This window comes from Polyodon spathula, chromosome 38 (assembly GCF_017654505.1).
Source record: "Polyodon spathula isolate WHYD16114869_AA chromosome 38, ASM1765450v1, whole genome shotgun sequence".
NCBI classification, from domain to species: Eukaryota; Metazoa; Chordata; class Actinopteri; order Acipenseriformes; family Polyodontidae; genus Polyodon; species Polyodon spathula.
Genome location: NC_054571.1, coordinates 1,997,476 through 2,022,927, shown reverse-complemented (window position 1 = coordinate 2,022,927; position 25,452 = coordinate 1,997,476). Strand labels below are relative to the sequence as shown.

At 44.8% G+C, this 25,452-nt stretch overlaps 1 protein-coding gene across 1 annotated transcript; it reads right to left on the bottom strand.

Moving 5' to 3' along the window:
* Positions 1-3,212: 3,212 nt before the first annotated feature.
* Positions 3,213-19,872, bottom strand: LOC121304493 (tetratricopeptide repeat protein 39A-like). Its single transcript, XM_041235658.1, has 11 exons — positions 19,526-19,872; positions 11,119-11,220; positions 10,689-10,820; positions 10,333-10,397; positions 9,886-9,953; positions 9,368-9,432; positions 9,179-9,278; positions 8,686-8,751; positions 8,471-8,579; positions 8,264-8,331; positions 3,213-3,419 (listed from the first exon to the last, which is right to left on the bottom strand). The coding sequence occupies exons 1-11, from the start codon at positions 19,870-19,872 to the stop codon at positions 3,213-3,215; spliced, it is 1,329 nt and encodes a 442-aa protein (XP_041091592.1).
* Positions 19,873-25,452: the final 5,580 nt, after the last annotated feature.

The following is a 25,452-nucleotide window of genomic DNA, read 5'->3' as shown; positions in this document are numbered from 1 at the left end:
ATCATCAAAACTTCACAGACTGCAATTGGTTAGATGAAGTGGCATCACAATGCTTTGACATCATCACTGAACGCAGGCAGGTTAGAAGATTGCTGTTCTGTTTAAATCTGTATCATACTCTGTGACTGGCACACTGTGGAACTGTTCAAGATGTGTGTTAAAGATGCAGTGATGGTGCAGGGGTGTGTGTGTGCCTTGTTAAAGATGCAGTGATGGTGCAGGGGTGTGTGTGTCCCTTGTTAAAGATGCAGTGATGGTGCAGGGGTGTGTGTGTGTGTTAAGGATGCAGTGATGGTGCAGGGGTGTGTGTGTCCCTTGTTAAAGATGCAGTGATGGTGCAGGGGTGTGTGTGTCCCTTGTTAAAGATGCAGTGATGGTGCAGGGGTGTGTGTGTCCCTTGTTAAAGATGAAGTGATGGTGCAGGGGTGTGTGTGTCCCTTGTTAAAGATGCAGTGATGGTGCAGGGGTGTGTGTGTCCCTTGTTAAAGATGCAGTGATGGTGCAGGGGTGTGTGTGTCCCTTGTTAAAGATGCAGTGATGGTGCAGGGTGATGTGTGTGTCCCTTGTTAAAGATGCAGTGATGGTGCAGGGGTGTGTGTGTCCCTTGTTAAAGATGCAGTGATGGTGCAGGGGTGTGTGTGTCCCTTGTTAAAGATGCAGTGATGGTGCAGGGGTGTGTGTGTCCCTTGTTAAAGATGCAGTGATGGTGCAGGGGTGTGTGTGTCCCTTGTTAAAGATGCAGTGATGGTGCAGGGGTGTGTGTGTCCCTTGTTAAAGATGCAGTGATGGTGCAGGGGTGTGTGTGTCCCTTGTTAAAGATGCAGTGATGGTGCAGGGGTGTGTGTGTCCCTTGTTAAAGATGCAGTGATGGTGCAGGGGTGTGTGTGTCCCTTGTTAAAGATGCAGTGATGGTGCAGGGGTGTGTGTGTCCCTTGTTAAAGATGCAGTGATGGTGCAGGGGTGTGTGTGTCCCTTGTTAAAGATGCAGTGATGGTGCAGGGGTGTGTGTGTCCCTTGTTAAAGATGCAGTGATGGTGCAGGGGTGTGTGTGTCCCTTGTTAAAGATGCAGTGATGGTGCAGGGGTGTGTGTGTCCCTTGTTAAAGATGCAGTGATGGTGCAGGGGTGTGTGTGTCCCTTGTTAAAGATGCAGTGATGGTGCAGGGGTGTGTGTGTCCCTTGTTAAAGATGCAGTGATGGTGCAGGGGTGTGTGTGTCCCTTGTTAAAGATGCAGTGATGGTGCAGGGGTGTGTGTCTGTGTGTGTGTGTGTGTTAAAGGCTCCAGGTCTCTAGGGAAGACCAGCAGTGGGATTATCCTTAAAACAGGAAAGAGCTATTCTGGATATTGTTTAGAAAAAGTGTCCCTATTAAACCTAAATGATTCCTTACTGGGGCGTCCTGGTGCTCCCTTTCCAAGCTGTCCCTAAATGCTATTATTATTATTATTATTATTATTATTATTATTATTATTATTATTTATTATTATTATTATTGAAGAATAATCACTGAGATTCAATGTGTTTTAATAAGGAGGTTCCAGGAATGATGCCAGATTGGATGTGTGATGAGTTTGTGTTTATTTTCAGGGATGTGAAAATCGGTCTCTTTTTTTTTTCCTGGTTAAAGAATGAATAAATAAATCAAATAAAAAACATTTCCGAATTCTATTCCTGCTCGGAATGTTCACTGCAAGATCTGAATTCTGTTCCTGTAGGTTCCTTTTTAAAAGGAGGTCTCAGTCCTATAATTGCAGAGCTGTGGGGGGTTCTATTAAAGTTCCGTGCAGATTTGATGCTAGCATGTCACTCCCATGACTTGATTATCAAAGAGCCACCTTCCCTTTGAAGTCAATGTTTTGCTGTTTTTCCCCATTTTTTCAATAGTTACAAAATGACGAAGAGACCAGACGACGTGTCACCAGAGCTGTGGGCTCTGGCTACGGCAATCGTTCATGATGCCACCCAGCGAGCCATCAGGGAGTTTCAGAAGGGTCAACGTGAAATTACATCTGATGAAAAATCCCTTCTGCATCCCACCCTGGAAATGGAAGAGGCTCCTGCTGCAGGACCAGCTCTTATAAGATCAAAGTGCCCCGATGATCTGGATCAAAGGAAAATTACATCTGATAAAAAATCCCTTCTACATCCCACCCTGGAAATGGAAGAGGCTCCTGCTGCAGGACCAGCTCTTATAAGATCAAAACGCCCTCGCAACAAGCAGCTGATTGTAGAACGAAAAGTGCCTCAGATCGTTCGGCCTTCGAACAGAGGCCTCTGCCTGCAGAGGAAGCACAGGAGGGTGAACCCCCAGCAACCAGAAGAGAGCAGCTGCAGACAGCCAGCACCAGCGGCACCTCCTGCAAAGAAGACCAACAGGGCAACGATAACCGCTGAGCCCAAAGACGTGGAGGACCGCAAAGAGAAGGGAAAGTGGTGGGGGTGGGTTAGTAGATTTTGCAAGCCAGGGGACAAAAAGATGAAGGCGCGCAGGAGATGCTGGTGGTGTGTCTGCATCTAGGGAGGACGAAAAACAAAAACAACAACAAAAGAAAAGAAGAAAGGGAAATCTGATCGAGGCGGGGGTCCGGGGCTTCAGAATGGGGCCGGGCGGATCAACCACACTGTCAATATGACCAGGTACTCCCTACATTGTTTTCGCATTGCTGTCCATTCATAGAGAGAGAAGGACAATATGAACCACTGGGTTGGGGAATACTGTGCTTCGGAAATGTTCAAACCAGGGGTTCTTTTGTTCATAATTATCATTTCTGATTTCATCTTGAAAAGTGATTTCAAACGAGGGCCAGTTTTCGTGATCCTAGCCTAATCAGGTTTTCTGAGGGATTATTCCCCAAGTGTCTCTCACCACAACCTCGCAGCGCACGCAAATGCGTGCCCCGTGCCCCCCCATGCCCTCCCGTGCACACCTGTGCCCGTGCGCTCCACTGTGCACACTATGCCAGGCTTCCACGAGTGCGTTCTGCCTGAAAATATTCTGCATGATCTGTGGGAAGTTCCAGAGGCAGATCCTCAAGGCTAGAGCCAACAAGGACGTTAGACTGGAATCTCCTTCCAGCAGGGGATCCCACTCTCAGACGTCAGAGCTACGGAGGCCTGAAGGCAGCGTTTATATTAACCTCAGCATAACCCTATCACCTGACAGCAATACCCATTAGTAGATTTTCTCTTTCAGAGAAGCGGGGTTGAACGCGTTCAGCAGCTCTTGCTGCAGGAGCAGGCGCAGGCTGGCAGGGTCGCGTCTCGACGGCTTGCTGAAGGAACGCAGGCTGGATTCAGCCCTTCATCTCTCTGCAGACTCTTTCTAATCTGAGCTGCGTGGTGGAGTGCGCAGATCACTCTCACCTCTGCACAATCCATGCACGGCTTCTCATTCAGCGTCCGTCTCCAGAGAGCAGCCTCCTGTGATCAGTGAGACGCTGCTGCTCACGGTGAGTGTGCTGCTGCTCTTGTGTGCTTGCAGTAGTGCAGAGCCTCACTGTGATGGGTTTCAAGCTGCTGTTTCTGCGTCTCTGCGGCGGTTCTGAGTGTCAGGAACCCCGATCGCCAGCCAGTTCGTTATACTGCCTCGGCAATGCAGAGAATTCAAAGGGACGCCCCTTCAGGAGATCACATTGTTTGGAAACAATGCAACGGGATCCCGAAAACCGGCCCTCGTTTGAAAACTCTTTTTAAAACCTTTTCAAGATGAAAATGGAAGAAACAAAAGAACCCCTGGTTTGAATATTTCTGAAGAGCAGTATTCCCAGCCCAGTGGCTTGTATTGTCCTTCTCTCTCTATGAAAGGACAGCAATGTGAAAACAATGTAGGGAGTACCTAGAACATAAGAACATAAGAAATAAGAAAGTTTACAAACGAGAGGAGGCCATTCGGCCCACCTTGCTCATTTGGTTGTTAGTAGCTTATTGATCCCAAAATCTCATCAAGCAGCTTCTTGAAGGATCCCAGGGTGTCAGCTTCAACAACATTACTGGGGAGTTGATTCCAGACCCTCACAATTCTCTGTGTAAAAAAGTGTCTCCTATTTTCTGTTCTGAATGCCCCTTTTTCTAAACTCCATTTGTGACCCCTGGTCCTTGTTTCTTTTTTCAGGCTGAAAAAGTCCCTTGGGTCGACACTGTCAATACCTTTTAGAATTTTGAATGCTTGAATTAGGTCGCCACGTAGTCTTCTTTGTTCAAGACTGAACAGATTCAATTCTTTTAGCCTGTCTGCATATGACATGCCTTTTAAGCCCGGAATAATTCTGGTCGCTCTTCTTTGCACTCTTTCTAGAGCAGCAATATCTTTTTTATAGCGAGGTGACCAGAACTGAACACAATATTCAAGATGAGGTCTTACTAGTGCATTGTACAGTTTTAACATTACTTCCCTTGATTTAAATTCAACACTTTTCACAATGTATATACACTGGCTGTACTGACAGTGTGGTCGCTCCGCCCGGCCCCGTTCTGAACCCCCGGACCCCCCCCCCTCGATGAGGCGGGCATGGGGAACACCGTTAAATACGACTCTTGTCTTGTTTGACCGATAACGCCGGGGGGGGCGGGGGGGGAGGCTAAAATCTTCAATGAATGTTGCTCTCTTTTTTCCTGTGCATTATACTCAAATAAACACGAGTGAAAATAAAGAGATCGTCCTGCTGTTGTGTTATTTGAAGAGGCCGCTGAGAGGCGTAGCGTTGTTCTGTCTGCTGGTTAATCGCCACGCTGTCGTGATGACATCATTAAAGATCTCGACGCAGCGCCGGCCCCGAAATAATCACTGTTATTCTATTAAACTGCTCTCATCCCAAGCAAGCTGGAGCTGATTAACAAACAGGGGGTTTGCAGTCTCGATCAGAGGCGTGTTGGGATTGATCACAAGGGGGCTGGGAACTTGAACTGGGAATTGATTTTAAAAAAGGAACTGGGAATTGAAAAACAGGATTTGATCCCCCACCCTGGTCTGATCAATACCACGTGTCTTGCTCGTGAATGTACTGCACACCTGCGCAGTGTCACACCTCAGCCCACAGGGTTCCACTTCACAGGTTACTGGAGGTCACTCGGGGGCGGAGTCAGAACCTCAGCTTAGCCAATCATCACCGCGCACAGCAATTCATATTTTTTTTTAAATATAGAGCTGTTTTACGGTTATTAATGTATTATCATTAGGCTTGAGGTATTATTCATAATTATCATTATCAATGTCGGTATTAAACCAGATATGAGGTTCAGTCCGAACAGAGCGCCGAACTCAGTGAGGTTCAGCAGGGGAGAGTAACTTCACACGGGGGCCATTTCATCTCCCCTCACCTCAGAAACACAAAACAAGCAAAGAATGATCTTTCTCCGTGTTTAAATGTCGCTGTGGCTCATTGAAACGAGCTCAGCGTGCTTTCTGAGCGGCTCACTCGGAGAGACTCGCTGGCTTCACGCATTCTCCCCGAGCCGTGGAATTAATACTGGAAACAACAACACGGCTTTTGTTCATAAATACATTTTTTGTTAAACTAAAGAAGCAGGGTCAAGTTAATTGTGTCGATTTGCTTTGGAAAACGCGTTATGACAGGGTTAATAATCGAATGATTACAGTTTGAAAAGTTGTTTTTTTTTCTTAATCTAATCAACAGTCGTACTGTGAACGTGGCACCCGTCGATTCAGAATGTAACCCGTATGTTGACCAGTAAACTCAGTATTTTTAATAATAAACACAATTGCAAAATAATAACCCACAAATGGCACCGATAGACTGCACGCTGGCATGCGCGCAAAATACACAGAGACAACTTTGCAAACCCAACTTGAACGGGTGCGCCGGGCTTACCTGACTCCGGCCGCCGACTGTCCGGGGCGAGCATCGCTTCTCAAACGCGATCTCGGTGTAAAGGATACTGGTTCTTTATATATATATATAATAAACCCCCCAGGTAAGCTGGGAATTGGAAACCTCCCCCCAGCCAATGGGGATAAGCAGCCGCTCCTGTCCGGGCTGCCTCTTTCAAATCCACCTGCTGCGCAAACAGCAGCTGTGCTGGAACTCCAGGAACGGCACCGGCACTGGGGCAGCTCCGGGGGGGGGGCGACGGGACAGTGGAACGGCTCTTCCAAACAAACACCGGGGCATTCTTTATCATCAGCATCATCATCATATCAACCCGCACGTGGGTCAAAATGAGAGGGCTTGTGTTTTGAAATTAGTTTTTGTGGGTGTGTGTGTTTTGAAATGAGTTTAGAAACAATGGAATACACTATATAGCAGAGACAGGTACCGCGTTATAAGATTTGAATATAGACAGTAACGAGTCGTTGTCATGCCGTCAAAAACCTACTAAATACCTCCAGTGTTTTCATTCAAACACCCTTGAGAAAGAGATGGTCTGCGAGTCAAATGAGATTCGCACCGCCCACGATTTGCAGTCAAATGAGATTCGCTACCCACGACACAGAGCTCTTCAGCTGTGGTCAGGAGTTGCAACTGCTACTTCTGCATGGTGGACCCTTCCAAACGTCAGAATGGCAAGAATGCACCTGCTATCACGTATCCGGACCTTCCTTCATCCATCGCCCCGGTGCCACACTGCCATGAGCTCCCCGTACCCACTCCTCCGGAGAGAGAGCAGCCGTCTGTAGAAAAGAGCAGCAAGTCAGAGAGCGAGGAAGACGTTGTAGATCCAGATGACAATTTCAGAGGTGGAGCGGAGGAGAGAAACCCATACTACCCCAACCAAAAACTACCCCAAAAAAAACCTTGATTATAGGTCTTGGTCTCACCAAGTCCAATGCTGAGCTTCTGCCATCTAGGCTCAAGGAGTGGAACTTGTTGGATGAAAGTGTGCAAGTCGCAAATCAGAGGAAGCGTCACCAACCTTTTTCTAGCTTCTTCACCCGTCAAGATGGGCTCTGCTTCTGCCACAATGTGACCAGTCTGTTCGGGGCAATCGGAATCGCCTGTAGCCAGAATGAGTGGCGCCTCTTCATTGACAGCTCATCCAGGAGCCTCAAAGCCGTGCTGCTCCATAATGGTAACAATTGCCCGTCTCTTCCCCTGGCTCACTTGGCTCACAGCATCAAGACCTTGCTGGACGCACAGGCGGGACTGGGCTGTAGGAGGAACAACGTGATGTCCCTCCGGAAGGTGCTGATGCCACCACTGCATCAAATTGGGCCTTATGAACAATTTGGAGCTCTACTCGGAGGAGGCAGGCTTCAAGTACCTTCAAGACTTCTTCCTGGAGCTGTCTGAGGCAAAGGTCAAAGCCGGTGTCTTTGTCGGACCACAGATAAAGAAGATCCTGAGTGCAATGAATTCCCCAAGGAGTAAGGAGAAAGCATTTTGGAACAGATTTGTGAAAGTGATTTACAGTATCCTCGGCAATCACGAAAAACTAAAACTTTGTGGAGTCTGGTTGAGACTCTGGTGAAGTACTAAACAATGGGCTGTAGGATGTCCCTCAAAGTCCATATGTTTGATGCTCATTTGATAAATTCAAGTGAACATGGGAGCGTACTCGGAGGAGCAAGGCGAGCGCTTCCACCAGGATATACTGGACTTTGAACGCCGCTACAAAGGACAGTATAACGGGAACATGATGGGAGACTACATTTGGGGGCTGATTTGAAAGTGATTTACAGTATAATCGTAAATCCCGAAAAACTACTCACTTCTAAATCTTTTGTAGTCATTTTTGTATTACTTTAGTATAAATACATGTTAATTTGGATTCATATGTTGTTTTTTTACTTTATGTGAACGAAAAGACACAAAATCGCCCGTTTTCTCATTGGAAATAGTGTTAATTTCAAAATATCACTGTCCTGGTCACAAAAGCAAAGTTTGTGGGGAATAATAGCCATTTTCTATACTTTTACATAAGCAATCCTAGTTCATATTACCCAGGATTCTAGCAGTGTTATTATTATACACAGCATCCTAGTTCATATTGGATTCTAGCAGTGTTATTATTATACACAGCATCCTAGTTCATATTGTATTCTAGCAGTGTTATTATTATACACAGCATCCTAGTTCATATTGGATTCTAGCAGTGTTATTATTATACATAGCATCCTAGTTCATATTGTATTCTAGCAGTGTTATTATTATACACAGCATCCTAGTTCATATTGTATTCTAGCAGTGTTATTATTTGCACTTGCTGTAAACTGCACTGTGTTTCAATATGAGGCTTGCATTGTTACCCTGCACTGCCCTGTAATTCATCCTGGATAAATAAATAAATAAATGATAATAATGACTTGCTTTGGGGTAGCGGCTCTGGTATGGCTTGATTAAGCACTCTGCATCAGAGATGTCATCGTCACCGGTCCCTGCAGTGAGAACAGAGACAGTGAGACAGGCTGGGTGCACAGTGGGACAGGCTGGGTGCACAGTGAGACAGGCTGGGTGCACAGTGGCAGTGGCTGGCATGGGCGCTGCTGTGCTGTACTGTGCTGTCCCGGTCCTCACCCAGGATGAAGGTGAGAAAGGTGTAGTAACTCAGCAGCAGCGTGGTACACAGCACAGAGCACAGGTTCAGAGAGGATGCTCCTTCGTGAAGCTGAGCCAGACCGTACTCCTGCAAGACAGGCAACACAATCCAGTGAGCTCTGGAAACAAATCACTGCCACTCCCCCACGCACACCAACAGCCGTCGCCTGTCACTCTCCCACAGGAAAGTTTACCTTCTCCCCAGAAAACCCTGCAAACTCCAGCAGCTTCAAAATCCGAGGAGGGAAAAGAGACAGCGTCTGGAATAGAAAGGAACCAACCATTACACGACACGATCACATTATTATTATTATTATTATTATTATTATTATTATTATTATTATTATTTAGCAGATGCTTTTATCCAAAGCGACTTCCAGAGACTAGGGGGGTGAACTCTGCATCATCAACAACTGCTGCTGCAGAGTCTCTTCCAATAGGACCTCGTTTGTTTGGCGTCTCGTCCGAAGGACGGAGCACAAGGAGGTTCAGTGACTTGCTCAGGGTCTCACACAGGGAGTCAGCGGCTGAGCCGGGATCTGAACCTCCTGGTATCCAAGCCCCTTTCTCTATCTACCGGACCCCCCCAAGCCTCTTGTGAAGATGTCACTGCATAGACAATCCTGCATTAGGATGTGCAGCAGCTGGCGATGTAAACAACCTGGACCTGCAACAAAGCCTACTCACCAGGTTGAAGGCGCCGATCCCCAGCGACACCCCCCCTTCCAGGTGGCTGTGGTTCGGTCCTTTGCTGAAGTCGCGAGCCTGGGTGAGCGGATGGAGCTCTCTGTAAGACAGGTGGGCCGGTAAGCAGCTCTGGTCTTACCCACTTCCACACAACTCGTTTTTTTTTGTTTTTCTCTGCAGTTCACCTACTTGTAAATCATGTAGCTGTTGCGCACTTTCATCCCTCCTTTGAGAAAACTCATCATACTTTCATCCTTCAACGAAAAACACAACGGCAGATTTGCAACGCATCTCAGAGAGGGTCACTTTTACTGCACTGCTTTTGAAAAATGTCATTTCATTCAGATTCTCCAGTAAAATATACCGTTGATATACAGCTCTGGCCCAGACTTTTGCATCACCCTATAAAACGAACTAATCCTGCTTCATAAAGTCGAACAAAAGCTGCTGAATAAGGTTAACATATTAAATTACATATCGCTTTTTCAATACACTTCATAATAAACTGACATTTGGAAATCTAGCATGAAACACTACTGTGCTGCTGTCATGGCTTCCAGTAGACTTTGTGCGCTCTCGTTTTGCAGTTTCTTTTACACGATGTTAGATGAAAGCTCTCAATCCTGTTCAGATCATTGTTTTTTAATGATGTCTCAATCTTTCAGCTCTGTTCTCACAGGCTGTCAGACTGTGTTGCTCTGTTTTACCTGCAGGAAAGTGAGGGCAGCTCTCTGAAGCAAACACTCTGCATAGCAAGTCTCAGCATGGAGCTCGTCTGGAAACAAAGACAGAGACCAGCGCAGCATTAAACTACAGGAAACCCACACTGTGTGCAATAATCACACACGCACACACGCTGCCCTTGTCCAGGTATCTTATTGAAATGATCGGGCGCTCGCAGTTTGAACGCTCAGCTTTCATTGCAGCATGAGGCAGTCTGACCCGAGTCTGCAGCTCTGCTCGTATTTCAGGCCCATCATAAAACATGCAGTGTGTGAATGATACAGGATGTGGAATACACGCCGCGGTCTCTTACAGGATCAGACAGCTTCTCCTGTGTACTTCCAGAACCACAGCGTCTCCTGAAGGATTGTACTGTGCTCATCTTTTAGAAGAGTGCTGCTCAAAACCTTTTCTATTTCGCTTTTACAAACCTTCTGTAAAACCTTCTCCAGTGGGTTTGGACATCTTGCCAACCACCGTCAACATCTTCCGAAACCTGGAATTAAAACAACACAGACATGAATAGAAAAAACACACAGGACAGCACTGCCAGCAGCACTGAGACACGCTGCCACACAGGGCAGCACTGCCAGCAGCACTGAGACACAATGCTCAGGACACAGGCAAACATGGACGTGTGACAGACAGGCACACAGACACACACGCACACAGACAGGCACACAGGCACACACACAGACAGGTGATGCTGAAGTTTTGTCCAGAGCTGTAGGTCCGCACTGAAAACTGCTTTCTCTTCTCAGGGATGTCTGGACCCCTCTCTGCCCACCTCTGGCACACCGCCTGCGCCCCCTTCATGGTGTGGCCGGCGTTAATGATGTCATCGTGCTCGAAGGTCATTACGGCGCGCATTTCCAGGATGGTCGCGTAGATGAGCGTGTGATACATGCTGTCACTAATCCTGCAGGGAAGAGGAGAGGAGATGCCAGAGTGGCACAGAGGGAAGGCAACGAGACCCCCGCTGTGCAGCAGTGCGATCCACTGTGCTTTAACTGGGAGTTTAATAACCAGACACCCCTGGTCTAGTTACCTAGCTAATCAAACCACACTCCACAGCACTGAATAACTGAAAAAGTTATTTTCTTCCAGGACAACTTTGTACTTGGCTTGATTCATGCACCCTTCACAAAGACAAATCTGCCTCTGAGGATTGGTTTTTCCAGCAGGCAAGGTTTCAGGCAAGGCGTGATGGCACTCACTGGGGTCGCGGTTTATCCAGACTCTCCTCAAACTTGTTGTTGAGAAAGTGATCCAGAGCCTCCATGCACTCCTTCAAGCATGTCTCCAGGTCTGCAGGGGCGCTGAGGGAACTGGAGGAAACACAGAACAAACACTGAGATCATAGGAACAGGAAACACCGAACACACACTGAGATCATAGGAACTGGAGGAAACACCGAACACACACTGAGATCATAGGAACTGGAGGAAACACCGAACAAACACTGAGATCATAGGAACTGGAGGAAACACCGAACACACACTGAGATCATAGGAACTGGAGGAAACACCGAACAAACACTGAGATCATAGGAACTGGAGGAAACACCGAACAAACACTGAGATCATAGGAACTGGAGGAAACACCGAACACACACTGAGATCATAGGAACTGGAGGAAACACCGAACAAACACTGAGATCATAGGAACTGGAGGAAACACCGAACACACACTGAGATCATAGGAACTGGAGGAAACACCGAACAAACACTGAGATCATAGGAACTGGAGGAAACACCGAACAAACACTGAGATCATAGGAACTGGAGGAAACACCGAACAAACACTGAGATCATAGGAACTGGAGGAAACACCGAACAAACACTGAGATCATAGGAACTGGAGGAAACATAACAAACACTGAGATCAGGAAACACCGAACAAACACTGAGATCATAGGAACTGGAGGAAACACCGAACAAACACTGAGATCATAGGAACTGGAGGAAACACCGAACACACACTGAGATCATAGGAACTGGAGGAAACACCGAACAGACACTGAGATCATAGGAACTGGAGGAAAGCAGAGCCCCAGTCCAGTTCTCCCAATCCAGCTATCCACAATACAAAACCACTTTGTAATTGACCAGCACCACCACACCACGGTACTCAGCCCCCTGTCACACTGGGGCTGCATTCTTTTGTGTTACGATGGCTTTTTCACTCGTGTGATCCTCTGTGTCAATCTCATTTAAACATCCTCGAAGCAGTGCGGCCCAGGGCTGCTGTGGGGTCAGTTTCATTGCCAGGCAGCGCACGCCACACCCGTCTTAAACACAGAGCAGAATCGCTGCCACACCTCTCACCCACACAGAGCAACCACCTCCCACTGATCCACCCCAGAGACAAACAGGGGGCTTAAACACGCAGGCCTGCGCTTTAACACTCCCAGCGACTGCGTTTCATGGGCAAGCTGAAAACAGGGTTCATTTTCTCTGTGTGTCATATTTTGGGTGTTGATATCTGCAGTTGTAATGATGTTATCGCATTGTGACGTCATTTCAAGCCAATGGCAGCCATTATAAAAACTGCAACGTGATTAAAAAAAAAAAAAAAAAAAAAAAAAAAAACATGGCTGCGGCTGGTTGGTTGAATGACATCGCATGCAGTGACATCATCAAAACTTTACAGGCTGCAATTGGTTAGATGAAGTGGCATCACAATGCTTTGGCATCATCACTGAACGCTGGCATACCTTGGCAACGGCAGTGTTGATAGGAGTTGAAGTAAATGAAGAGGTAAGACATGTTTATCTGTTTCTGCTGTTAACGGTTTGAAAATATATTATAATTTAATAATAAACACTTAAAATAAATTATAATTTAATGATAGACATTTAAAATATTATAGTTTAATAACAGAGATTTAAAATATATTATAATTTAACAATAAACACTTAAAATATATTATATTTTAATAACAGACATTTAAAATATATTATAATTTAATGATAGTTGTTTAAAATATATTATATTTTAACAACAGACATTTAAAATATATTATAATTTAATGATAGACATTTAGAGTGTCGTTCTAAGATATAAAAAATTAAGGCTATATTTTTAAGTATATATTTTTCAAGTTAATCTTGAAAGTAAAGATTTTGCTGTTATATTAAGGCTGTAAATGTTGATCAGTTTCTATTGTAATCCATAGCGTGGTGTAAATGTTCTGTTTCATGTTTTGTGCAGATTTCACATTTCATTTTTATATATTTTTTTAAATCTTGCTGCATTGTAAACCACAGCTCTGTACAGAAAACGTTTTCAAAATATAAAAATGAAAAGTGAAGATGACAGTAAATCAGAAAGCAAACCGTCTTTTTTCTTGGAAAATATTCAGCTGAAACAGTAAAGGAGTGTCCAGACAAACCATCTAAACTCCTGTTCAAATAAACACTGATTTTCAGCGTTAGTTGTATTAACTGCAAAACGATTCACTATTCAAAATGATATTTGAGATATTGGGAATGTTTCCATATCTGCAGTTCTGATGACGATGTCACCGCATTGTGATGTCATTTCATTGCCAGGCAGCGCACGCCACACCCGTCTTAAACACAGAGCAGAATCGCTGCCACACCTCCCACCCACACAGAGCAACCACCTCCCACTGATCCACCCCAGAGACAAACAGGGGGCTTAAACACGCAGGCCTGCGCTTTAACACTCCCAGCGACTGCGTTTCATGGGCAAGCTGAAAACAGGGTTCATTTTCTCTGTGTGTCATATTTTGGGTGTTGATATCTGCAGTTGTGATGATGTCACCGCATTGTGATGTCATTTCAAGCCATTTAAATAAAAATGCAACGTGATAAAGATGCAAAACAAAACAAAAATGGCTGCGGCTGGTTGGTTGAATGACATTGCATGCAGTGACATCATCAAAACTTCACAGACTGCAATTGGTTAGATGAAGTGGCATCACAATGCTTTGACATCATCACTGAACGCAGGCAGGTTAGAAGATTGCTGTTCTGTTTAAATCTGTATCATACTCTGTGACTGGCACACTGTGGAACTGTTCAAGATGTGTGTTAAAGATGCAGTGATGGTGCAGGGGTGTGTGTGTGTGTCTTGTTAAAGATGCAGTGATGGTGCTGGGGTGTGTGTGTCCCTTGTTAAAGATGCAGTGATGGTGCAGGGGTGTGTGTGTCCCTTGTTAAAGATGCAGTGATGGTGCAGGGGTGTGTGTGTGTGTTAAAGATGCAGTGATGGTGCAGGGGTGTGTGTGTCCCTTGTTAAAGATGCAGTGATGGTGCAGGGGTGTGTGTGTCCCTTGTTAAAGATGCAGTGATGGTGCAGGGGTGTGTGTGTCCCTTGTTAAAGATGCAGTGATGGTGCAGGGGTGTGTGTGTCCCTTGTTAAAGATGCAGTGATGGTGCAGGGGTGTGTGTGTCCCTTGTTAAAGATGCAGTGATGGTGCAGGGGTGTGTGTGTCCCTTGTTAAAGATGCAGTGATGGTGCAGGGGTGTGTGTGTCCCTTGTTAAAGATGCAGTGATGGTGCAGGGGTGTGTGTGTCCCTTGTTAAAGATGCAGTGATGGTGCAGGGGTGTGTGTGTCCCTTGTTAAAGATGCAGTGATGGTGCAGGGGTGTGTGTGTCCCTTGTTAAAGATGCAGTGATGGTGCAGGGTGTGTGTGTCCCTTGTTAAAGATGCAGTGATGGTGTGTGTGTCCCTTGTTAAAGATGCAGTGATGGTGCAGGGGTGTGTGTGTCCCTTGTTAAAGATGCAGTGATGGTGCAGGGGTGTGTGTGTCCCTTGTTAAAGATGCAGTGATGGTGCAGGGGTGTGTGTGTCCCTTGTTAAAGATGCAGTGATGGTGCAGGGGTGTGTGTGTCCCTTGTTAAAGATGCAGTGATGGTGCAGGGGTGTGTGTGTCCCTTGTTAAAGATGCAGTGATGGTGCAGGGGTGTGTGTGTCCCTTGTTAAAGATGCAGTGATGGTGCAGGGGTGTGTGTGTGTGTGTGTTAAAGATGCAGTGATGGTGCAGGGGTGTGTGTGTCCCTTGTTAAAGATGCAGTGATGGTGCAGGGGTGTGTGTGTCCCTTGTTAAAGATGCAGTGATGGTGCAGGGGTGTGTGTGTCTCTTGTTAAAGATGACCATGCAGTGGGATTATCCTTAAAACAGGAAAGAGCTATTCTGGATATTGTTTAGAAAAAGTGTCCCTATTAAACCTAAATGATTCCTTACTGGGGCGTCCTGGTGCTCCCTTTCCAAGCTGTCCCTTATTATTATTATTATTATTATTATTATTATTATTATTATTATTATTATTATTATTATTATTGAAGAATAATCACTGAGATTCAATGTGTTTTAATAAGGAGGTTCCAGGAATGATGCCAGATTGGATGTGTGATGAGTTTGTGTTTATTTTCAGGGATGTGAAAATCGGTCTCTTTTTTTTTTCCTGGTTAAAGAATGAATAAATAAATCAAATAAAAAACATTTCCGATTTCTATTCCTGCTCGGAATGTTCACTGCAAGATCTGAATTCTGTTCCTGTAGGTTCCTTTTTAAAAGGAGGTCTCAGTCCTATCATTGCAGAGCTGTGGGGGGTTCTATTAAAGTTCCGTGCAGATTTGATGCTAGCATGTCACTCCCATGACTTGATTATCAAAGAGCCACCTTCCCTTTGAAGTCAATGTTTTGCTGTTTTTCCCCATTTTTTCAATAGTTACAAAATGACGAAGAGACCAGACGACGTGTCACCAGAGCTGTGGGCTCTGGCTACGGCAATCGTTCATGATGCCACCCAGCGAGCCATCAGGGAGTTTCAGAAGGGTCAACGTGAAATTACATCTGATGAAAAATCCCTTCTGCATCCCACCCTGGAAATGGAAGAGGCTCCTGCTGCAGGACCAGCTCTTATAAGATCAAAGTGCCCCGATGATCTGGATCAAAGGAAAATTACATCTGATAAAAAATCCCTTCTACATCCCACCCTGGAAATGGAAGAGGCTCCTGCTGCAGGACCAGCTCTTATAAGATCAAAACGCCCTCGCAACAAGCAGCTGATTGTAGAACGAAAAGTGCCTCAGATCGTTCGGCCTTCGAACAGAGGCCTCTGCCTGCAGAGGAAGCACAGGAGGGTGAACCCCCAGCAATCAGAAGAGAGCAGCTGCAGCCAGCCAGCGCCAGCGGTACCTCCTGCAAAGAAGACCAACAGGGCAACGACAACCGCTGAGCCCAAAGACGTGGAGGACCGCAAAGAGAAGGGAAAGTGGTGGGGGTGGGTTAGTAGATTTTGCAAGCCAGGGGACAAAAAGATGAAGGAGCGCAGGAGATGCTGGTGGTGTGTCTGCATCTAGGGAGGACGAAAAACAAAAACAACAACAAAAGAAAAGAAGAAAGGGAAATCTGATCGAGGCGGGGGTCCGGGGCTTCAGAACGGGGCCGGGCGGAGCAACCACACTGTCAATATGACCAGGTACTCCCTACATTGTTTTCGCATTGCTGTCCATTCATAGAGAGAGAAGGACAATATGAACCACTGGGTTGGGGAATACTGTGCTTCGGAAATGTTCAAACCAGGGGTTCTTTTGTTCATAATTATCATTTCTGATTTCATCTTGAAAAGTGATTTCAAACGAGGGCCAGTTTTCGTGATCCTAGCCTAATCAGGTTTTCTGAGGGATTATTCCCCAAGTGTCTCTCACCACAACCTCGCAGCGCACGCAAATGCGTGCCCCGTGCCCCCCCATGCCCTCCCGTGCACACCTGTGCCCGTGCGCTCCACTGTGCACACTATGCCAGGCTTCCACGAGTGCGTTCTGCCTGAAAATATTCTGCATGATCTGTGGGAAGTTCCAGAGGCAGATCCTCAAGGCTAGAGCCAACAAGGACGTTAGACTGGAATCTCCTTCCAGCAGGGGATCCCACTCTCAGACGTCAGAGCTACGGAGGCCTGAAGGCAGCGTTTATATTAACCTCAGCATAACCCTATCACCTGACAGCAATACCCATTAGTAGATTTTCTCTTTCAGAGAAGCGGGGTTGAACGCGTTCAGCAGCTCTTGCTGCAGGAGCAGGCGCAGGCTGGCAGGGTCGCGTCTCGACGGCTTGCTGAAGGAACGCAGGCTGGATTCAGCCCTTCATCTCTCTGCAGACTCTTTCTAATCTGAGCTGCGTGGTGGAGTGCGCAGATCACTCTCACCTCTGCACAATCCATGCACGGCTTCTCATTCAGCGTCCGTCTCCAGAGAGCAGCCTCCTGTGATCAGTGAGACGCTGCTGCTCACGGTGAGTGTGCTGCTGCTCTTGTGTGCTTGCAGTAGTGCAGAGCCTCACTGTGATGGGTTTCAAGCTGCTGTTTCTGCGTCTCTGCGGCGGTTCTGAGTGTCAGGAACCCCGATCGCCAGCCAGTTCGTTATACTGCCTCGGCAATGCAGAGAATTCAAAGGGACGCCCCTTCAGGAGATCACATTGTTTGGAAACAATGCAACGGGATCCCGAAAACCGGCCCTCGTTTGAAAACTCTTTTTAAAACCTTTTCAAGATGAAAATGGAAGAAACAAAAGAACCCCTGGTTTGAATATTTCTGAAGAGCAGTATTCCCAGCCCAGTGGCTTGTATTGTCCTTCTCTCTCTATGAAAGGACAGCAATGTGAAAACAATGTAGGGAGTACCTAGAACATAAGAACATAAGAACATAAGAAAGTTTACAAACGAGAGGAGGCCATTCGGCCCACCTTGCTCGTTTGGTTGTTAGTAGCTTATTGATCCCAAAATCTCATCAAGCAGCTTCTTGAAGGATCCCAGGGTGTCAGCTTCAACAACATTACTGGGGAGTTGATTCCAGACCCTCACAATTCTCTGTGTAAAAAAGTGTCTCCTATTTTCTGTTCTGAATGCCCCTTTTTCTAATCTCCATTTGTGACCCCTGGTCCTTGTTTCTTTTTTCAGGCTGAAAAAGTCCCTTGGGTCGACACTGTCAATACCTTTTAGAATTTTGAATGCTTGAATTAGGTCGCCACGTAGTCTTCTTTGTTCAAGACTGAACAGATTCAATTCTTTTAGCCTGTCTGCATATGACATGCCTTTTAAGCCCGGAATAATTCTGGTCGCTCTTCTTTGCACTCTTTCTAGAGCAGCAATATCTTTTTTATAGCGAGGTGACCAGAACTGAACACAATATTCAAGATGAGGTCTTACTAGTGCATTGTACAGTTTTAACATTACTTCCCTTGATTTAAATTCAACACTTTTCACAATGTATATACACTGGCTGTACTGACAGTGTGGTCGCTCCGCCCGGCCCCGTTCTGAACCCCCGGACCCCCCCCCCTCGATGAGGCGGGCATGGGGAACACCGTTAAATACGACTCTTGTCTTGTTTGACCGATAACGCCGGGGGGGGCGGGGGGGGAGGCTAAAATCTTCAATGAATGTTGCTCTCTTTTTTCCTGTGCATTATACTCAAATAAACACGAGTGAAAATAAAGAGATCGTCCTGCTGTTGTGTTATTTGAAGAGGCCGCTGAGAGGCGTAGCGTTGTTCTGTCTGCTGGTTAATCGCCACGCTGTCGTGATGACATCATTAAAGATCTCGACGCAGCGCCGGCCCCGAAATAATCACTGTTATTCTATTAAACTGCTCTCATCCCAAGCAAGCTGGAGCTGATTAACAAACAGGGGGTTTGCAGTCTCGATCAGAGGCGTGTTGGGATTGATCACAAGGGGGCTGGGAACTTGAACTGGGAATTGAAAAACAGGATTTGATCCCCCACCCTGGTCTGATCAATACCACGTGTCTTGCTCGTGAATGCATTGCACACCTGCGCAGTGTCACACCTCAGCCCACAGGGTTCCACTTCACAGGTTACTGGAGGTCACTCGGGGGCGGAGTCAGAACCTCAGCTTAGCCAATCATCACCGCGCACAGCAATTCATTTTTTTTTTTAAATATAGAGCTGTTTTACGGTTATTAATGTATTATCATTAGGCTTGAGGTATTATTCATAATTATCATTATCAATGTCGGTATTAAACCAGATATGAGGTTCAGTCCGAACAGAGCGCCGAACTCAGTGAGGTTCAGCAGGGGAGAGTAACTTCACACGGGGGCCATTTCATCTCCCCTCACCTCAGAAACACAAAACAAGCAAAGAATGATCTTCCTCCGTGTTTAAATGTCGCTGTGGCTCATTGAAACGAGCTCAGCGTGCTTTCTGAGCGGCTCACTCGGAGAGACTCGCTGGCTTCACGCATTCTCCCCGAGCCGTGGAATTAATACTGGAAACAACAACACGGCTTTTGTTCATAAATACATTTTTTGTTAAACTAAAGAAGCAGGGTCAAGTTAATTGTGTCGATTTGCTTTGGAAAACGCGTTATGACAGGGTTAATAATCGAATGATTACAGTTTGAAAAGTTGTTTTTTTTTTTTTAAATCTAATCAGCAGTCGTACTGTGAACGTGGCACCCGTCGATTCAGAATGTAACCCGTATGTTGACCAGTAAACTCAATATTTTTAATAATAAACACAATTGCAAAATAATAACCCACAAATGGCACCGATAGACTGCACGCTGGCATGCGCGCAAAATACACAGAGACAACTTTGCAAACCCAACTTGAACGGGTGCGCCGGGCTTACCTGACTCCGGCCGCCGACTGTCCGGGGCGAGCATCGCTTCTCAAACGCGATCTCGGTGTAAAGGATACTGGTTCTTTATATATATATATAATAAACCCCCCAGGTAAGCTGGGAATAGGAAACCTCCCCCCAGCCAATGGGGATAAGCAGCCGCTCCTGTCCGGGCTGCCTCTTTCAAATCCACCTGCTGCGCAAACAGCAGCTGTGCTGGAACTCCAGGAACGGCACCGGCACTGGGGCAGCTCCGGGGGGGGGGCGACGGGACAGTGGAACGGCTCTTCCAGCCCCCCCCCCCCCGGCAACCGCTGCCTTTCAAACACCGGGGCATTCTTTATCATCATCATCATCATATCAACCCGCACGTCGGTCAAAATGAGAGGGCTTGTGTTTTGAAATTAGTTTTTGTGGGTGTGTGTGTTTTGAAATGAGTTTTGAAACAATGGAATACACTATATAGCAGAGACAGGTACCGCGTTATAAGATTTGAATATAGACAGTAACGAGTCGTTGTCATGCCGTCAAAAACCTACTAAATACCTCCAGTGTTTTCATTCAAACACCCTTGAGAAAGAGATGGACAACACATCGAAACGTTGGGCAGCTGGGCTCTGTGAGCTAATTACACACACACACACACACACACACACACACACACACACACACACACAGATATATATATTGCACATTCAGCCGGTAAGGGCAGTTATTAAAAGAGAAAACCAAAACTGTGGTATTTTCTGATATACTACCGGCACCTTGCAAAGGACCATATGGACAGCTGGAAATAATTAATCAAAACGCATGGCTGAAGACGTGGTGCACACGGGAAGGCTTCACCTATCTTGATCATTGGACCACTTTCTACAACGAGGACTATCTGTATAGACGGGATGGACTGTACTTAAATAACAAGGGAACTAGTCTACTCGGAGAAAAGATCCTCGAGCAAGTTCAGAAGCATTTCAACTAGAAAGGAAGGGGGGAGAAATCAACAAAAAAACAGAAGGGAGACCGCATCAAAACAAGAACAACAACTCAGGTAAGACAACCATTAAATGTATTTATCTAAATGCTAGAAGTATCAGAAACAAAATTCTAGAACTTGAAGCTACTGCACTAACAGGTAACTATGATGTGATAGGTGTTACAGAAACGTGGTTATCTGAGAGTGATGGGGACGAATATAATATTTGTGGGTATACACTGTATAGGAAAGACAGGCAGGACAGAAGAGGAGGAGGGGTAGCGCTATACATAAGAAACAGTCTTGAAGACCGGGTGTTAAACCTGGACAAAGAAAATAAAACCGAATCAATATGGGTCAGAATAACGGACAAAAATTCAATACAATTATACAATGACATTAGAAATGCATGTAGCAAAGGAGAAGCCATACTAATGGGGGATTTCAACTTCCACCATATAAAATGGGAAAACCTGGTGGGTAGCACGAAGGATGAAATAGAAATGGTGGAAATGACAAATGACTGCTTCCTAACACAATTTGTCAAGGCACCGACTAGAGGGGAGGCATGCCTTGATTTAGTCTTTTCAAATAACGAAGACAGAATAACTAAAACAGAGGTCAGAGAACCACTGGCAAACTCAGACCACAACATGGTCTCATTTGAAGTGTTTTTTAAATCCCCAAAAGTAATGACTAAAGCTAGGGTTTACAATTTTAGAAAAGCAAACTATGAAGGTATGAAACAGAGACTAACAGAAGTAGATTGGAGTAAAATAGAGAAAACACCCACAGAAGAAGGATGGTTGTTCTTCAAAAATGTAGTACTAGAGGCGCAAAACAATTACATCCCTAAAGTAGACAAATCTAAATGTAAAACTAAATTGCCAAAATGGTTTAATAGATCAATTAAAAAAAATATTCAGCGAAAAAAGGCACTTTATAGAGCATTAAAAGAGGACCAAAAAGAAAGTACGCAGAAAGAGTACACAGAACTGCAAACGCAAGTCAAAAAGGAAGTTAGAAAGGCCAAGAGAGAAATAGAAATGAACATTGCTAAGGGAGTTAAAACCAATTCCAAAATGTTTTTCCAATATTACAACAGCAAGCGAACATTCAAAGAGGAGATTAAATGTTTAAGAGATACAAATGGCAAAATTGTAGATGAAGAAAAAAAAATATAGCAAATATATTAAATGATTACTTTTCACAAGTTTTTACAAAGGAAGATACTGACAACATGCCCCACATGTCATCCAGTTCCTATCCAGTTTTAAATAACTTTAGCATAACTGAGGCAGAAGTGTTAAAGGGACTAGGAGCTCTTAAAATAAACAAATCCCCTGGGCCGGATGAGATCCTCCCAGTAGTACTCAAAGAAATGAAAGAAGTAATTTACAAACCGCTAACCAAGATCATGCAGCAGTCTCTTGACACAGGGGTGGTACCGACAGACTGGAAAATTGCAAACGTAATACCGATCCACAAAAAGGGAAACAAAAACTGAACCAGGTAACTACAGACCAGTAAGCCTGACTTCTATTATATGCAAACTTATGGAAACTATAATAAGATCCAAAATGGAAAATTACCTATATGGTAACAGGGTCCTGGGAGACAGTCAACATGGTTTTAGGAAAGGGAGATCGTGTCTAACTAACTTGCTTGATTTTTTTTTGAGGATGCAACATCGATAATGGATAATTGCAAAGCATATGACATGGTTTATTTAGATTTCCAAAAAGCTTTTGACAAAGTCCCGCACAAAAGATTAATTCTCAAACTGAACGCAGTTGGGATTCAAGGAAACACATGTACATGGATTAGGGAGTGGTTAACATGTAGAAAACAGAAAGTACTGATTAGAGGAGAAACCTCAGAATGGAGTGTGGTAACCAGCGGTGTACCACAGGGATCAGTATTAGGTCCTCTGCTATTCCTAATCTACATTAATGATTTAGATTCTAGTATAGTAAGCAAACTTGTTAAATTTGCAGACGACACAAAAGTAGGAGGAGTGGCAAACACTGTTGCAGCAGCAAAGGTCATTCAAAATGATCTAGACAAGATTCAGAACTGGGCAGACACATGGCAAATGACATTTAATAGAGAAAAGTGTAAGGTACTGCACGCAGGAAATAAAAATGTACATTATAAATATCATATGGGAGATATTGAAATTGGAGAAGGAATCTATGAAAAAGACCTAGGAGTTTTTGTTGACTCAAATGAAATGTCTTCATCTAGACAATGTGGGGAAGCTATAAAAAAGACTAACAAGATGCTCGGATACATTGTGAAAAGTGTTGAATTTAAATCAAGGGAAGTAATGTTAAAACTGTACAATGCACTAGTAAGACCTCATCTTGAATATTGTGTGCAGTTCTGGTCACCTCGCTATAAAAAAGATATTGCTGCTCTAGAGAAATAATTGAATCTGTTCAGTCTTGAACAAAGAAGACTAAGTGGCGACCTCATTCAAGCATTCAAAATTCTAAAAGGTATTGTCAGTGTCGACCCAAGGGACTTTTTCAGCCTGAAAAAAGAAACAAGGACCAGGGGTCACAAATGGAGACTAGACAAAGGGGCATTCAGAACAGAAAATAGGAGACACTTTTTTACACAGAGAATTGTGAGGGTCTGGATTCAACTCCCCAGTAAAGTTGTTGAAGCTGACACCCTTCAAGAACTGATCCTTCAAGAAGCAGCTTGATGAGGTTTTGGGATCAATAAGCTACTAACAACCAAACGAGCAAGATGGGCCGAATGGCCTCCTCTCGTTTGTAAACTTTCTTATGTTCTTATGTTCTTATTTGCAAACTGTCAATCAATCCCATCCGCCCCGCCCATTCCCACCCCTTCCACATCGGGGAGATCGGTGTTCCTCCTTGTTACCTGTTAACCTGTTCAGCCAATGACAGGCTTCAATTTTTAAACTGAAATACGGTGCTGTCTTGCACTGTCTGTAGAAATGGAAAAGGGTCTTGTTGTTTTACCTGTTTTGTATGTAAGGAGTTGCATTTTAAATAACCTTATTAAGCCTTACGTCTTTTTTACAATGGTTTTTATTTTACTATTTGGTATCCCCTATGTTTCTCACTGTAAATACCAATTTTGTGTGTGTACTGTATATAAAAATAACAAATATCTGTAAACAATAACGTTGTATGTAATACATTATGCATTTAAATATAATTTACACGAGTTCATTCCGGACATAACAGCACAGAGCCACAGAGCAACAACATTCGTCATCATTTCCTTTCAACTTTCAAGTTTTGAAATCCAAAAACTATATAAAAAAATAGGCTACTTTGAAATCGGTACAGTCGTTTATAAACAGGCAGGTCGCATAGTTAAGACATTAAGCATGAACTATTTAAAGATTGTTTTGGCTGTGCATGTCAAAGACATTTTTAATGAAAACAAACTAACTGATTACACACATCACAAAGAAATCATGCCGTCCTGTCGAGAAAGCGTACAACTGCTGCACGTGCACATCACTCGTATTTGACCTCCGACACGAGCAAGAGTAATTAGACGTGCCTGTGGGCCGATCTGATTTTACGCGTGCGCAGTGTGCCAGGGGGTGCAGGTTTCTGAGGGGGTACTGAATTGGTTAAACACCTGCTAACTCACGATGTAGCTCAGAGATGACTTCAGATAAAACTTCACCAACGGGCCGTTCGCATAAATTCCTCTTGCCTCTGAATTAATCAAAATACTGTTTTAGCCACTCTAAAATGCACAAAACAGTGTCATCACTGCAGTTAATCTCTAGCATATTTCTCGCCAGAATAATGTTTTGTCAAGAGTAGTTGTGTAGCTGGGTCGCCACGTCGGGCCTAGCAGCTTCAGCCATGTGAACCTAGTAAAATAAAAACCATTGTAAAAAAGACGTAAGGCTTAATAACGTTATTTAAAATGAAACTTCTTACATACAAAACAGTTAAAACAACAAGACCGTTTTCCATTTCTACAGACAGTGCAAGACAGCACAGTATTTCAGTTTGAAAATTGAAGCCTGTCATTGGCTGAACAGGTTAACAGGTAACAAGGAGGAACACCGATCTCCCCGATGTGGAAGGGGTGGGAATGGGCGGGGCGGATGGGATTGATTGACAGTTTGCAAATGCATGCATGGAATGGATAAAGCTCATATTTAATGTTTGATGCTAGTTTTTAACATTCGATGGTAGTATTTAACATTCAGTACTTGCATTTTATATTCAATGTTGAATTTATTATTACAGTTTAACATTTGTACTTGAATGTTTAACGAATTTTCATTTCTTTATGCCTTTCACAGTGTGCCACCATCACAAAGTGATTTACAAGATATGAGACTGGGGTGTGTGAACTATACATCCATAGCAGAGTCACTTCCAACAACGTCTCACCCGAAAGACAGAGCACAAGGAGGTTCAGTGACTCGCTCAGGGTCACACAGTGAGTCAGTGGCTGAGCTGGGATTTGAATTGGGGACTTGCTGGTTTCAAGCCTGTTTTTTTAACCACTGGATCACACAGCCTCCTATTCATTATTTATTTATTTTTTTGCTTTCACCTACCATAAGATTCAGCCCCCCAAACATGGTAATTACATTTGTGTGTGTGTGTGTGTCATTGTGCCTGTCACTGTGTATGTGTGTGTGAGTCCATGTGTGTGTGTCAGTGTGTCTGTGTCTGTGTGTGTGTCAGTGTCTGAGTGTGTCACTGTGTGTGTCACTGTGTCACTGTGTGTCAGTGTGTGCGTGTCAGTGTCTGTGTGTGTCACTGTGTCTCTGTGTGTCAGTGTGTCTCTGTGTGTGTCAGTGTGTCACTGTGTGTCAGTGTGTGCGTGTCAGTGTCTGTGTGTGTCAATGTGTGTCAGTGTGTGCGTGTCAGTGTCTGTGTGTGTCACTGTGTCAGTGTGTCAGTGTGTCTCTGTGTGTGTCAGTGTGTCTCTGTGTGTCAGTGTG